General features: G+C 33.6%; 2 protein-coding genes and 1 non-coding gene across 3 annotated transcripts; 2 read left to right on the top strand and 1 right to left on the bottom strand.

The window, feature by feature from the left end:
• The first annotated feature begins 8331 nt into the window (after positions 1-8331).
• On the top strand, positions 8332-11892 carry LOC132623667 (protein LYK2). Its single transcript, XM_060338458.1, has 2 exons — positions 8332-9986; positions 10391-11892. Exons 1-2 carry the CDS (start codon positions 9290-9292, stop codon positions 11668-11670), a joined length of 1977 nt encoding a protein of 658 aa, XP_060194441.1. The 5' UTR covers positions 8332-9289; the 3' UTR covers positions 11671-11892.
• A 580-nt stretch (positions 11893-12472) lies between these two features.
• LOC132623668 (putative calcium-binding protein CML19) lies at positions 12473-13192 on the bottom strand. The gene has a single exon (XM_060338459.1). It carries the CDS (start codon positions 13088-13090, stop codon positions 12665-12667), a length of 426 nt encoding a protein of 141 aa, XP_060194442.1. The 5' UTR covers positions 13091-13192; the 3' UTR covers positions 12473-12664.
• A 367-nt stretch (positions 13193-13559) lies between these two features.
• Positions 13560-13632, top strand: TRNAK-CUU (transfer RNA lysine (anticodon CUU)). Its single transcript has one exon. It is a non-coding gene; the product is annotated as a tRNA-Lys (tRNA).
• The last annotated feature ends 1280 nt before the right edge of the window (positions 13633-14912 follow it).

The raw sequence follows: 14912 nt of genomic DNA, 5'->3' as shown, positions 1-14912 counted from the left end.
AGTGCCTTTATAAATGATATTAAATTAGTTATTTAATAACACATTGTTTCTTGAAAATATATTAATTAATAATCATATATTTGTAACTAATATTGTAAAAAATAATTGATACATATTTTTCAAAGTAATAATATTTTAATTTTAATTAATTATAAACTTAAAAGCAGACTTTTTTGTGAGAACATCATGGATTGGATGCTTGACAAAAGAAGTAATATTTATAAATATAATGCCATAAAATTATTCAAATGTAAGTAAAAAATAAACAACATGTAATGTGAAATAATAAGTCAATAGTACTAAAACAAATAAATTAAAATCGAAAATATAACCTAAATTCAAAATTCAAAAGTTGAACATAATACTCTTATGTCAAATTCATTGCTACATAAGTAAGTTCCAAAGTAACTTAAGTAAATATAATTCAAAAGAAAGGGAAAATATAAGTCTATAACCTCATTCACAACAAAATTCTAATTTAATAATGTCACTCATTATATGCCAAGTTTGTTAATGACTCATTCATTCTAATATTAAGATGTGTAGTTTCTAAAATTAGAAAAATAACACAGTTATGTTAAATGAATAAAAAAAATACGAGCAGTTACATGGAACCACAAGAAGTAAAGGTTGAGAATGAGAAGGAAGGAAATGAAAGATAAATAATATAAAAAGAAAAATAATTAAAAAGTAAAAGTAAAAATAAAAAAGAAATTGAAATAATAGAAATTAAAAAGAAAATAAAAAAAGAAATTAAAATAAAACAAAAAAAAGAAAGAAATAAAAAGTATTCTATAATTACATGGTGTAATTACACCCGTTTCTCAACCCCCTTTGAGAATTGGAGAGTGTAATTACACCCTCCCAATTACACTCAATTTCTACCTAACCGTGTAATTACTTAATCAAACAAACAAGTCAAACTGTGTAATTACATCCAATTCCAATTACATGGTGGCTTTCCAAACATGCCCCAAATGTTTAACACAGGGAGCTGTGGTATAATATTGACTACTCTTTTGTTTCAGTGGTAGTAATCATATTGACATTTCACTATATTAGCCATTTGTAATCTCACTTCCGATCAATCGACCCGCCTAGTTCTACAAAACTATATAAGTCCCAATAAATTTCTTTTGGGATTTCTCAAGCTAGTAATGAGCTCATGCATAGCTAGGAAACTAAGGGGTCGTTTGGTACGTAGATAAAATTATCCCAGGATTATAATCCTGGGACTAATTTATCTCATCACTTAGATGGGATAAAATAATCCCAGTATTAATGAGATAAGATGGGATATCCCATCTTTAAGTTTGAGATGCACTTTATACTTTGTTTGGTAGAAGGTATAAATATGGTATAAAATTAATCTCACAGTTAGTGTTGGAATATCCCAGCTAATACCATGTACCAAACCACCCCTAAAGGGATAATGATACTTTTGGCCCAAATAAGTTATTGGTAAGTTATTGCTTTTGGTGTGATATATGACTCAAATTTTCAATAAATTAAAATGTATTTTTTGGTACCTTCGTGTAAAAAACATGTTATATTTTTCTATTTTCAAAACATAAACGCATGAGTAATTATGTTGTGGAACAATTAATAATTATGACAAATTCGTAAATATTCATTAGCAAAAGGATCAAATGCCCAACTCAATTGATTAAAAATTTAATGTATTTAGTGAGATATGATATGAACTAAAATAATAATTTATCAATAAGTGATGGACCAAAAGTGCTACTAACCTAAGTCTAAACAATGAATAGACGAAATAAAAAATAATATAGAGAGAAAATGAACTCTTTGTTAGGCATGAATTGAGAACCTTTGGCGATTTGATTCGTGACTCCTGCTGATTGGAGGCAAATTAAGGGTCGGCGCCTAATTAACATGTCATATATATGTCACAAATCGTTTATTTGATTTTCATGTGTAATCAATCACTACTACATTGACCATCTACTTATTTGATTATTTATCTATTGTTGTTCTGCGTAGTTTCCTTCTGTATAATTCCATCACCAGTTCATTATCAAATTGGCTAATTCCCTCAAATTTCCTCGTAATAGTGATCATAATTCATACGTGAATGATCAAATTAAAGAAGTACACACGAAGAAATAAATGGTATGTAAGCAGCTATTCGCTTTAAATCTTCTTGGAGTGGCCTCGAAGGATGGATTCGTGGATATATAGTGATAAATGATAAATAAAAAAACTTAATTTGTTAATAATATATGTTTACCCATAAAACGGCTCAGTTGAATTTATAAACGTGGTTAGGGATACATGAATCTAAGTAACCGGTAAAACAATGATATTAGTATTGAAATAATATAAATATATGTAAACAAAGTAAGAAGTAAGGAAAAGTCTGGGTTGCAAGTGTCAATTCCAAACCAAGACTCCTTCGTTTCGGCCAAACCGTGGCACTAGAGCTTAACAAATAAGACAATAAGAATAAAGATTTTGCAAAGAATAAGTGTAAGAGCTGAGTATATTAACTTGTATCTTGAGTCCTCTACAATGAAAATGGTCATCTCTATTTATAGTATGAGCTAGGGGCACATATTCGGCCCCTGCCCATAATGAGTTTTAAATATATGGCAATAATGAGTAATGAAGAGGACCATTAAACGTAATAACATTGTAACCGTAACGCTTGAGCTGGCACGTAACGACAGACTGTTGCGTTCTTGGTCCAGAGCTGTTGTAATGTTACACCAGACCTAGCGCTTTCTCCGGTATCATGGTTCTGCCCCCGGTGGTAGCAGTGCTGACTCACCTTATGACTTATCCTCTATGCCACGTGCCCTAATCGTATTGATACAACCGTATCCTTCGCATTTTGCCCAATACAATAGAGATTCATAATCACTGAATTTTACCTCGCTCTCAAACATAATCATCAACTATACATTTACCAACAAAAAAACTACTACAGTATAATTTTTCTAGGTAAACTTTGTGGAGTACACGACGCTTGGCGAGTATGGAAAGAGAGTCATTTAACTACTAGAGTCATTTAATTAGTGGTAGCTGTAACTAGAACAAGTGTAAGGATTTAGGATTGTCAATTGAAAAACGTAATGGTTTGTTAATGTCATTATCGTGCACTTTGAAAGGGACAAATTTAAGACGACTAAAGATGCAAGTGCCCTGCTAATGCTAACACTTAATTAAACTTTGATGTTACATCCACTTATTAAATTATTTAGAAAGGGAATTCGCCGACTTGATCAGAAACTGAAAATGACTTTTTTTGTTTATGCACGGTTCTTTAATATCATCTTGTTACCGTGGACTTTGCAGTCACACACAATACCCCAAAATCTGTTCATAAATATTTAGGAATGGTCCTTAATTCTTTGTCCTACAAAATCAAAATTTGTAAATTTAAGAAGTTCAATTAGAATTGAACTTTATAAGTTTTATACGCCTATTTATTGTAAACAGTAATTAGAAGCAATGTCTAAGATGCTTAAATGAGATTGCACTATTAATATGGAGATAGCAATGATAGGAAATGAACAAAGAGCGTTCATTAATCGATAAAACAAAAAAATAAGGAGACTTGTCGTGTTGGTTTTTTTAATTGGTTGATGACTCGATATAACGGCAATTTCCTAGCCTGTTAGCATAGTACCAACCACTTCCGACGCCTCATCTTTGCTTGTTCAATTTGTCTTAACCCGACAATTATTTTTCATAAGTTTGTCTAATATATTTTGGGTATAACTAACAGCATATTTCGATGCCAACTAGCTTTCCTGTGTGGCTTTCCTTCATTACATCTCGAACAGGACAAGATAATCTAACTTGTTTCGTGCTTAAAGGTGTGGTTTACCGTTGAATGAGTGAGTGAAATTATGGAGGACCAGGATTAAAATCACAGAATAGACAAAAATGATCGGTGAATTTAGCAAGTACCTAAACTAGCTAGCTCAGGCTCGGTCTTATAAAAATATCATACAAAATATTTGTATTTTGTCATGGGCTGCTAATTGTCAAGATGTTTGCTCTTATTTCCGCGGGCCGCGATGAAATGGCCCTTCCTTTGGATCTATGGGCTGAAATGATAGGATCTGTGATGAGCAATATTTTCACGCATTATTGATCTCGTAAGGGTCATTTGCACGATTGCCTTCAAAGGCACTGCTCTTTAATTTTTGTCCGTTAAATTGATTGTTTTCAATTTTTATCTTTCGCTTAATACTCCGAGGTCCTGGATTCAAACCTCGGCTCAATAAATAATTAAAAAAAAATTCGCAAGGCAGAGTTTAGTAACAAAATTAGGTTTATTCGGGCAGAAGTTAAGCCTTAAGGCAAAGTCTTGTAAAATTTCAACTGAATTAAAAAACAAATTGCCTTAAAGCAAACCTCTACCTTCAGGTATAAGGCAAACTTTGCCTTAAGGGAGAGTTTTGCCATGCCTGAAGGCAAAACTCTGCCTTAAGCTGAGTTTATGGTCAATTGATCAGGCAGAGTTTCAAGACAAGGTTTCATCGAAACTATGCCTATTCGGACAAAGTTACATAGAAACTATGCCTGTCCGGCGTAGTTTCTATGTAACTTTGCTCGCCAGACATAGTTTCTATGTGACTTTGCTCGAATAGGCATAGTTTCTATGGATTCTTGACCTGCAAATTTTTTTTTTACTCTGCTAGGGATCGAACCCAGAATCTCTAATTTTGTAGACCAACAAATAAGAGTACTTTAGCCCACAAATTTTCATTAAATGAGAAGCAGGAATAAATTAAAGACCAGCGATTTGAGAGCCAAAAATTAAAAATCAGTCGATATGAAGGGCAATCCGCACAAACAATTGTTTAGGATTTCATTAATATCCCTAGCCTTTAATTTGTGGCATTCTACACAGCAATAGGATAAGCTTCATCTTGCGGGACATGCCTGACTCTTTAGAAAGTATACAAGTGTTGAAAGAGTGAAGTCTGGGGATAACGGTAAACATGAGGAATGACACCTCCGCCCTACTAAAGAAGTTCACAAGCAAGGGACATGCTGAACACCTATCGGGGAGGGTTTTTGGTGACAAGACCTGAGATATCAGAAGTGAGAATGCTAACATGAGTAACGAAAAATCCTGTGAAAAACACGATCGCCTGCCAGTGGAAGGTTTTCTGCGTTGAATTGCGTTTTTTTTTAATATGTATAAAAGCTTGGTCAAACACCTCAACTCTATAAAATAAGTATGCATCTGTTTGGATGGCTTATGACTTTTGACTTATAAGCCAAAAATCATAAGTTACGAAATCTAACTTATAACTTTTGGCTTATTTTTATTATTTTAGCTTAAAAACAAGTTTTTATAAGCACTTTTTTTTTATCTTTCCCAAATACTACAAAAATACTTAAAAACTATTTTGGCTTAAAAACACCTAAAATAAGTCAATCCAAACAGACTTTATATCTTTTTCTTTAAAAAAACACTTTAGGCTTAGTAGAAACTTGATCAAATAGGCTACTAGTATAATAACTTGATTCCTCTTATGGTAACACTTGGCATTCGATCGATGGGAAGTTAACTATTCCATCGGAATATCCTTCACAAATTTAAGTGGTGGCTTGTTGGCTTTGAATGCATGAATTTGCAAGGGGAATGCTCTTTGTGAACGGTGAATTAGTAGAATTTCTCTAATTTCAAGTTTATATTACTAGCTCATGTGGGTTTCTCGACAAAAGAAACCTTTTCTTTGTTGGCCTCAGAAATCGGACAGCTCTCGTAACTCTCACCTCTGTATCTGTATGTATGGGCCTTTTTTCATTTCTTTATTCATCTGGAGCTTGCTCAATGGTGCTGTGCACGTGGTCTCACGTGCGCCATTCTTTCTTCTTCCACCTTTCTCCACAAAAATGAAAAACGAAAGAGGAGAACATATCCTCGAGAAAAAATGATTTTGTAATTGAAAAACAGTTTAAGCGACATGCTACGTGAGAGATGAAGCTAGAATTTTTAGTTACGAATTAGGTAGAATCCAATTATTTTTTGTTAAAACTTAATATCTGTTTTAAGAAATTCATTTAATATGTATAATTTATTAAAAACATAATAAACTGTTTTTTTTAGAATTCAGAATCCATAAAATTAAAATTTTGAATCTACTTCAGATACATTATATTTTTTTAAGATCTTACAGATGGTCCATATAAAATGTAGGCTATAGCTAGGTGCTGATGGAATTTTGAGTCATCCATCATGTAACTTGAAACGTCTTTTAAATGCCTCAACTTTAGCATGCAAAGAAGGTCTCTATTGGCATGTAATGCTTGTCCATTGGACGCCTCTCTTATCCTCCTCTTAAGTCATGAACCAAGACAAGAGAGCATCACACTGAATTAATTCTCTCAAACATCAACCAACAAGAATTGTGGTGGGATGGATAAATTTTTTTGTCTTTAATTAGAGTTTTCGGGTTTGAACCCTAAATATGAAAAAAAAAAATTATTAGGGAGTCTGCTCCTTCAAATGGGCCTTACGCGGTGTAAATTTGATTAGTCAGAATTAGTTCAAACCCTAATGCGAATACCAGACAACAAATGAGAAACAAAAAAGAAAGTTCCTAACATCAATCTTTTTAAACATCTTTTCGATTTAATTTGCGCACGGAGACATGTCGAACACTTGGTGTGCTTGAGAAATATAATGTGTGCTTTCGCATTTAGTAGTCGGATATATGATTAGGATATACTCCATGTATTGCTCATTTAACAGTGAAATTAAGCGTTAATACTGTGGTTTGCCTGATAAAATTTTGTCATTTGTCTTGCTAAATATATATGTTATTGAATTGAATTAGGGAACTAAATTGTCAACAGTAATTTACATCATCAAAAGGGAATAACATTTCGACTCACATCCATTCAGTAGGCAAAATGTGGGACAAGCCCACTAGTCCTTACTTTGATGGCCCTCGAGTTTGTCCGGAGGCGGATGAAATATACTTCCTCCGTTTCAATTTATGTAAACTCATTTGATAGATGCGGAGTTTAAGAAAGAGAAACTTTTAAACTTGTGGTGTTAAATGAGGAGAAAATGACCAAAATCATCCATAATGTTTGGGTTTGGATCAAAATCATACATATTCTTTCACATGGTGCACTAATAGTACATTATGTTTGCATAAGTGGTGCACTTTTAGTCACAATCCCAAATAAATTTAACGGAAAAGAACAAAAATGCCCTTGAACTTTTAGAAAAGGTATAAAAATACCCTTTATTCATCTATTTTGCTAAAACTACCCCTCAATTCAACTTTTTGGCTCATTTATTCCCCTTGACTAACGGAAAACACTAATTTTTTTTTTTTAAAATAAATTGCACATGACATTTTATTACTGAAAAATTGATTTATTCTTTTAAAAAGAAATCTGAAAAATCGTTATTTGTAGAATAAGGAAAAATAATTTTTCAACATCCATTTCTTTAAAAAAACAAATGTAGTAAGCCTTTTATATATATATATATATATATATATATATATATATATATATATATATATATAAAACAGAATTGGATTTTCATTAAAACATGTGGAATTTTTTTAAGTTTGGAAAAAAAAATTTAACGGGTGGAAACCCCATTTTTTTTTTAGAAAATTCAATTTTTAAATCTGAAAAACTGATTGTTTTTTTAAGTAAAATGTGCAAAACTAATACTCCATAATTTTCTTCTAGATTTTAAAAAAGATAGTTTTCTGGTTTTTTTTTTAAACACAGTTTTTCCATAAAAAAATTATTTTTTTCAGATTTTTATAAAAATCCAATTTTTCACATTTTGAAAAGAAAAAAAATTAGTGTTGTCCGTTAGTCAAGGTTTTACTCGTTAAAAAAAAGTTTTCCAAATTTAAAAAAATTCCAAGGTTTCAGATTTCTTTTTAAAAGAATAAATCAATTTTTCAGTAATAAAATGTCATGTGCAATTTATTTATTTTTTTTAAAAAAAAAAAATTAGTGTTGTCCGTTAGTCAAGGGGAATAAATGAGCCAAAAAATTGAATTGAGGGGTAGTTTTAGCAAAATAGATGAATAAAGGGTATTTTTATACCTTTTCTAAAAGTTCAGGGGCATTTTTGTTCTTTTCCGTTAAATGTATTTGGGATTGTGACTAAAAGTGCACCACTTAGGCAAACATAATGTACTATTAGTGCACCATGTGAAAGAATATGTATGATTTTGATCTAAATCCAAACATTATGGATGATTTTGGTCCTTTTCTCGTTAAATGAGTCACATATGGTTTGTGTGGCTATAAATCATTGCATAAAGGTAAATTGTTTTCAATTATAGAAAGAAGTCATTCTTTTTTACACGGACTAATAAGAAAATAAGTTCACATAAATTAAAACAGAGGGAGTATAATAAACGAGTTCATTTGAACATATAAATTTCTTAAACCGAGCACAGAAATATATGTAAAAAAAAAAAAAAATCTCAATAAATATCAAATTTTGAATCCATAATTATAGAAATATATTAGATTCAATAGTAAGACATAAAGGTCGAAACTGTCAAACTTTAAATTATGAATTGGCTTCTAAACTTGGTTGGGACTATTTGTCGTTGTCTAGTGTGGTTAACTCTTCCTATTTCCTCATTATAAATTAGTGAGCACATAGCTAAGTTCAATATAGAAATTCCATCCTCCATCCTCACATGATCAGTTATCCCCTCTCTCTATTAAGTTATACTGTAAAGTAACGATTACAGCAAACAAATTTAGCCGTACGAGGGGTCTCTGCGACCACCTCATTAGTCAATTTTTCACCTCGTTACTTGTGTTTTTAGTTATTTCTCTCAGATTTTCATTTTTTACGGTCCATTTCGCATCCTCGTATCAAGACATGCTATACCAAGTTCATTTATAATATATGTTGTTACCCCAAGGCACGTATATTCATTTGTTGCTTATTCTTCCTAAGCAAGAATCAAGATGACCTTTTTCAAGTGCATGTATGAGCATAAATAAAAAGGAATTCGTTGAGGGTATAATCATGACGGCTAGCCATTTCAAATCTTGGGATAGATAGCCAGCCATTCTGCCAGATATATACTCACTCCAAGAACACTACAGTCAACAATTATCCTCGACATATATACAAGGATTGCATCATCCAAGACTCTTGTCCAAACAATTCTACCTTTTCATACACTGATTTGTACAGATCCAAAACATTCATCTCCTTTGCCCTGCCATAGACCAACCTATTTATGCTACTAAGCTAACCACGTAGTGCTGAGTGGTCCTTCACTTAGATAGTGTTACTATGATAGTCGATCTTCAATTCTGTTCTTTGTTTTTCTTCTTTTTTCTAACTGGTTCTGCTCTTGGAGAGGACTTATTAAGCTGTGAATCGAAATATCCAGCTGCTTCTGGCTATCGATGTGACCGAAATGTGCAACCGTTACAATGTGGGACATTTGCACTTTTTCGGACTAATTCATTTTACTCTTCTTTTTTCAATCTGAGCTCTTATTTGGGTATCAATCGATACGTTCTAGGAGAAGCAAATGGATTTTCTGCTGATACAGAGTTTCTTCCAATTGACCAGCCTTTAATAATTCCATTAGATTGTAAATGCGTTGGTGGTTTCTTTGAAGCAGAATTAACAAAGACAACAATCAAAGGTGAGAGCTTTTATAGCATTGCTCAATCTTTGGAAGGCTTAACAACTTGCAAAGCAATTCAGGAGAAAAATCCAAATGTTACTCCTTTTGGTCTTTCTCAGAAAGTTTTGCTGTCCATTCCATTGAGATGTGCTTGTCCTTCTACGGAAGAAATTAGTCCGCAAACAAAACTTTTGCTATCATACCCCGTGAAGCAACGAGATACAATTGCAGCCTTAGCAATCAGCTTCAATACGACTGCTGAAAGAATAATAGATGTCAATCGAAGATCAGAAGGAGGTAGTTTTAGACCTGAAGGACTTTCACCAGGTTCAACTCTTTTGATTCCACTCGAAGGTAATGTTTAGAGCGAGCATACTTTTAAATACTTAACTATATTATGTCTCGACATGCTCCTTCACATGTCGGCCTAAGTCTTTTTCACATGTTAGGGTGGCAGTTCAATTTGAACCTAAAACCTCTTGTCTTCCCTAATAACATGTTGAATTGTGTAAACATCTCATCTAAAAGTTTAAGCTGCTAGAGAGCACACATTTAGTTAATTAGTTATATTGTGTCTTGACATGCCGCCTCTCGTGTAGGCCTAACCCTTTTTCATGAGTCATAGTGGCAGTGTGATTTGAACCTAAAACCTCTTGCCTGCTGTATTAACATGTTTGAATTGTGAAACCGTCTCATCTAAAAGTTTTAAGCCATAAGAGAGCATATATTTAATTTTTAATTATATCGTGTCCCAACAGGTAAACCCAAACTTAGCTCATTTCCAAAACCTCAGCAGCCGGATTTGGGTTATCCGGCAGCAAGCATCGCGTCAACCAAAATACATAAAAAGAAGATCAAAATGCGGATGATGAGAGTTTATATTGCTGTCGCTGTGGTTGCCTTTGTGGCAATTGTAGCACTTGCAGCAGTTTTCTTGTTTATTTTTCTCAAGAGGAAAAGGGATAATTCGAGTAAGGAAGGAGATATGGAGCTACAAAAGTTGAGCTTAAGCGTGAGAACTACCAGCAAAAAGAAAGTTTCATTCGAGGGGTCTCAAAATGATCTTGATGGTCAGATTATTGATGCCACCCCACATAAACTGTTAGTCGAGACTTACACTATTGAAGAGATAGAGAAGGCAACAGAGGAATTTGATTCCTCCAATCTTATCGAGGATTCTGTATTTCATGGCCGGATTAGTGGTAAAAATTTGGCAATCAAACAGATAGAGACTTGCAGTATCTCAAAAATAGATTTCGGGCTATTCAACGATGCAATTCATCATCACCCGAACATTATCAGGCTCTTAGGAATGTGCATTACAGAAGGTCCTGATTCATTCTTGGTGTTTGAATATGCTAAAAATGGTTCATTAAAGGACTGGCTTCATGGTGGCCTAGCAATGAAAAACCAATTCATTTCTTCCTGTGATATTTTTTTGACATGGAATCAGAGGCTAAGGATCTGTTTGGATGTAGCCACTGCCTTCCAATTTATGCACCATATCATGGATCCTCCTTATGTTCACCGAAACATGAAGAGCCGGAACATTTTTCTTGATGAAGAATTCAAGGCTAAAGTTGGTAATTTTGGCATGGCTCGATGCGTTGAAGATGATGTTGCAAAAGGTTACCTGGCGCCAGAGTATCTTGAACGAAAAATCATTGCCCCGAGCATTGATATTTTTGCTTTTGGAGTAATTTTGCTTGAGGTGTTATCAGGCCAAACACCTATAAAAGATGAAGTAGCACTCTCTCAGAAAATAAAGGTTATTTTAGAGTCAGAGAATGCAGATGAGCTAAGGGAATGGATAGACAGTGCATTGGGAGAGAATTATTCATTTGATGCAGCAGTGACATTGGCAAATTTGGCTAGAGCATGTGTGGAGGAAGAGCCGTCATTAAGACCAAATGCTGGTGAAATTGTGGAGAAGTTATCAAGATTGGTTGAAGAATTACTGGAAGGGGAGGAACTCTTAATCTCCGAAAGCTCTTGCAAACCTTTGTTCAAGGCTGCAAGCACAAGTACTACCCTGTGATTTGTTGAAGTCACCAGCTTTTGTGAATTGTAAAGTGACTAGTTTATCAGGTGTTTAACTTGTTGTATGGTTTTTATGAGTCATAAATTCTGGATTTCCTCTCTACTTAAGGCAAAAATACTATAAGAGAGTTTATTTGCTTATTATTACTGTAACTTGTAAATATGTACGTACTGAGTAACTATATAGCTACTTTTTAATCAATGGTGATTTTCTTATTTAGCTACCGTTGTCAATCAATTTTCAGTTCTATCTCCCAAACATGTTCTGACTTTTTATTAAAATGTTTTTGTTGCCTGAGATTAAGTTCGTTTCCTTGATTCAAAGGACACCCCAAAAGGTAAAACGAAAGAGATATTACAGATCATAGTAGATTCAGTGTCAGCATAGGAGGTGCTTTAAGCACAAATAAAACATAGGCTTTAATTTAAAAAGGCTCAAATAGAGAAAAACTTACAGATATGTATGTGTGGTCCAAAGACTAATTATAAGCAAATAACAAATATATGGGCAAAAAAAATTAAAACAAGTTACAATTAAGTGAAATATCAATTGTTTAGTGCCACCTCTTCGGTTTATTGGCAAGGAAGGTATGCCTTATAACCTTGATCATGACATTGAAGTGCCTGCTAAGCGAGGGAAGCGCCCAACATGTCACACTGAAAAAAAAAAAACAGTTTTTTACGGCCAAATGATGAAACAAGACATTTCAAGAGTATCTAAACTGATGTAGATTACTAAAGTACAGGACAAAATGCTTTGCAAGATTCAAATACCAACAAAAGAACTTTGGAAGCAGAGATATATCAACTCTTCACTAAAATTAGAACCTTTAGACTAGATTAAGGTACAATCCGGTAATATACAGAAAGAATGAGCCATCCACAAATCAACCCAAGACTGAAAGAATCAAAGATTCAAGGAAATCGGGGGAAAAAAAAAGGTGAAGAGAAACAAGGACAAACAACTAGGGTATGTCTCTAACTCACTATTACTAACAACGCATCATAATCTCAAACTCATGAAAATTGAGGAGACCATCACCATCAATATCATAGTGACAAATCATTCCCCTGCATTCATCAATAGTTCTTGATTCTCCCAATCTAGCAAGCATTCTATTCAAACTCTCAGGCGTTATGCATCCACATCCTTCCATCTCATACATCCTGAATGCCTCCTTCAACTCATGCGCCTTCTCTTCTTCGCTTCCATCTTCGATTAATCTCACAAAATCTTCGAAATCCAACAAGCCATCGTTGTCCGAATCATTAAGCTCAACCGCAGCCTTTGCTTCCTCGTACGACATGTCTTTGCCAATCAAGTGGACACATTGTTGTAGTTCCTCTGCTGATATTTTTCCGTCTTTGTTCTCATCAAAACGGTCAAATAGGCGTTGGTGCTGCTTGTATTCTGCCATCCTTTATGATCAATAAAGAGAAAAAGAAATATATGTATATTGTCTTGCTGTGTTATGGAATTGTTCTATAAGGCAAACACAAAAATAAACTAAGAGGAAAGAGATATATATATGTATATTGAGTGCGGCAGAATGCGTGTGGCGTGCGTAAGGAAACCGCTGGACTTTCAGGTGTGTACCGTTGATTAGGTTTCATAGAAGAATTGGGCTTCGAGATATAGAGGAAGAAACCAAGAAGAAGGTGCTTCTAATGTACCAAGTCATGGGGAAGGAGACTAGGAAAGCCAAAAGGTGGAATAATATTTCAAAGTCTAAGCTATTTATTGAGTGTATAATTCTCTTCTCGAATCTCCCTTTCAGGGAGTAATATTTTGGAGTAGGGTGGGCTCCTGGAAGCCCAAAATACAAGTTTGAATAGTTGCGAAAACATTATATGTTTAGCTATAAATCTCTAATACTGTACCAACAAGCCCGTCTAGCTCAGTTGGTAGAGCGCAAGGCTCTTAACCTTGTGGTCGTGGGTTCGAGCCCCACGGTGGGCGTCTTAATTTTTCAGTTTTTTTTTTTTTGAACTTTTAGGCAAGTATAGACTAAATTTTTAAGTTAAATTAGATTAGATCAACTCAATATTTAAGGAATTAATTAATTTTTTTCAAATTTACCCCTAAATATATAAGTGTGTTTTTATGTAATCAAAAACTATGTTAACTAGGTAGTACTAAGTGTAGTTTAATCCTATAACTTATTTTTCCTAGAAATTAATATCTTAAGGGTGTGTTAAAGGCCAACTAAATAATTATTTAGAACCTAAGGGATATAAGTTACAACTTTTTTCACGTCAATATCATGAAAATGTACATTTTATAATGCTGGTCAAACTTTACTTGATTTAAATTTCGAAAAGCAAAAACACACATAAATTGAGAAGAGGAAGTATAATGATGGATCTATCTACACTTCCTATGGACAATGTCAAATTGTCCATCTTTTTATACTGCATTTAGAAGCAGATTGTCATAAGCCTGTTAACGGGTCCAAACCGGTGGATCGGTTCACCGGCCGCCTGTTTATCGGGTCGGTTTTCAAAATATGGGATCGATTAATCGGTTAACCGGAATCAAATTTTTTTTTTTTTTTTAAATAATGCTGCCAGTGGACTGGACTGTTGGGCAACGGTCCATTTTGCAAAAATGATCATTGCCAACGACTCCAAACAGCCATTTTGGCCTCCCCCACCAATTTTTTTTATATACTTTAACCCATTCCCCACCCCTATATGTACCCTCTCTATTTCCAATTTTAATCCACATCAATTCACTCTTCTCTTTCTCTCAATTATAGCTACTTTGCAACAATTAGCCACTTTAAATTTCTCTCAATTAAATATTATAAAGTTTTATTCTAGTTTCAATTATTAATTTTACAATTATAAAAAAAAAAATTGTTGGTGGAGTTGGTGATTTTGTAACAATCCGAAGTAGCTCCAAAGCTTTGGTGTATTTGCAATTCTAGCCGCCTTCACTATGGTGGAAATTAGTTCGGCAATTTGGTACTTTCGTTCCAACTCTATCTTTATTTTTCGCTATTTAATTTAAGCAATTTAATTCGTTGCAATTTATTTTCTAGTGATTTATTTGCTTATGATTTAAATTAATTCTATTTAATAATGTTGAAGAGAGTGGGACGTGGTGGCGGTAGTATTGGTATTGTTAGTGGTGGGTTTAATGAGGAAACATTTGTAAACGAAATACCTAATTTAGGTATTGATATTGGTATAAATAATCCACTTTTAGATCATGAGGTAATGCAACACTATACTGGC

The sequence above is a fragment of the Lycium barbarum genome, chromosome 12 (assembly GCF_019175385.1).
Source record: "Lycium barbarum isolate Lr01 chromosome 12, ASM1917538v2, whole genome shotgun sequence".
NCBI classification, from domain to species: Eukaryota; Viridiplantae; Streptophyta; class Magnoliopsida; order Solanales; family Solanaceae; genus Lycium; species Lycium barbarum.
Note: the sequence above shows the minus strand (reverse complement) of the source record. Positions and strands in the feature narration are given on the sequence as shown.

Excerpts from the sequence above, each read along its gene's own strand:
- LOC132623668 (XM_060338459.1), bottom strand. The coding sequence starts at position 13,090 with ATGGCAGAATACAAGCAGCACCAACGCCTATTTGACCGTTTTGATGAG.
- LOC132623667 (XM_060338458.1), top strand. The coding sequence starts at position 9,290 with ATGATAGTCGATCTTCAATTCTGTTCTTTGTTTTTCTTCTTTTTTCTA. Across the intron at positions 9,987-10,390 it reads TCTTTTGATTCCACTCGAAG|GTAAACCCAAACTTAGCTCA; the intron begins GTAATGTTTAGA and ends GTGTCCCAACAG.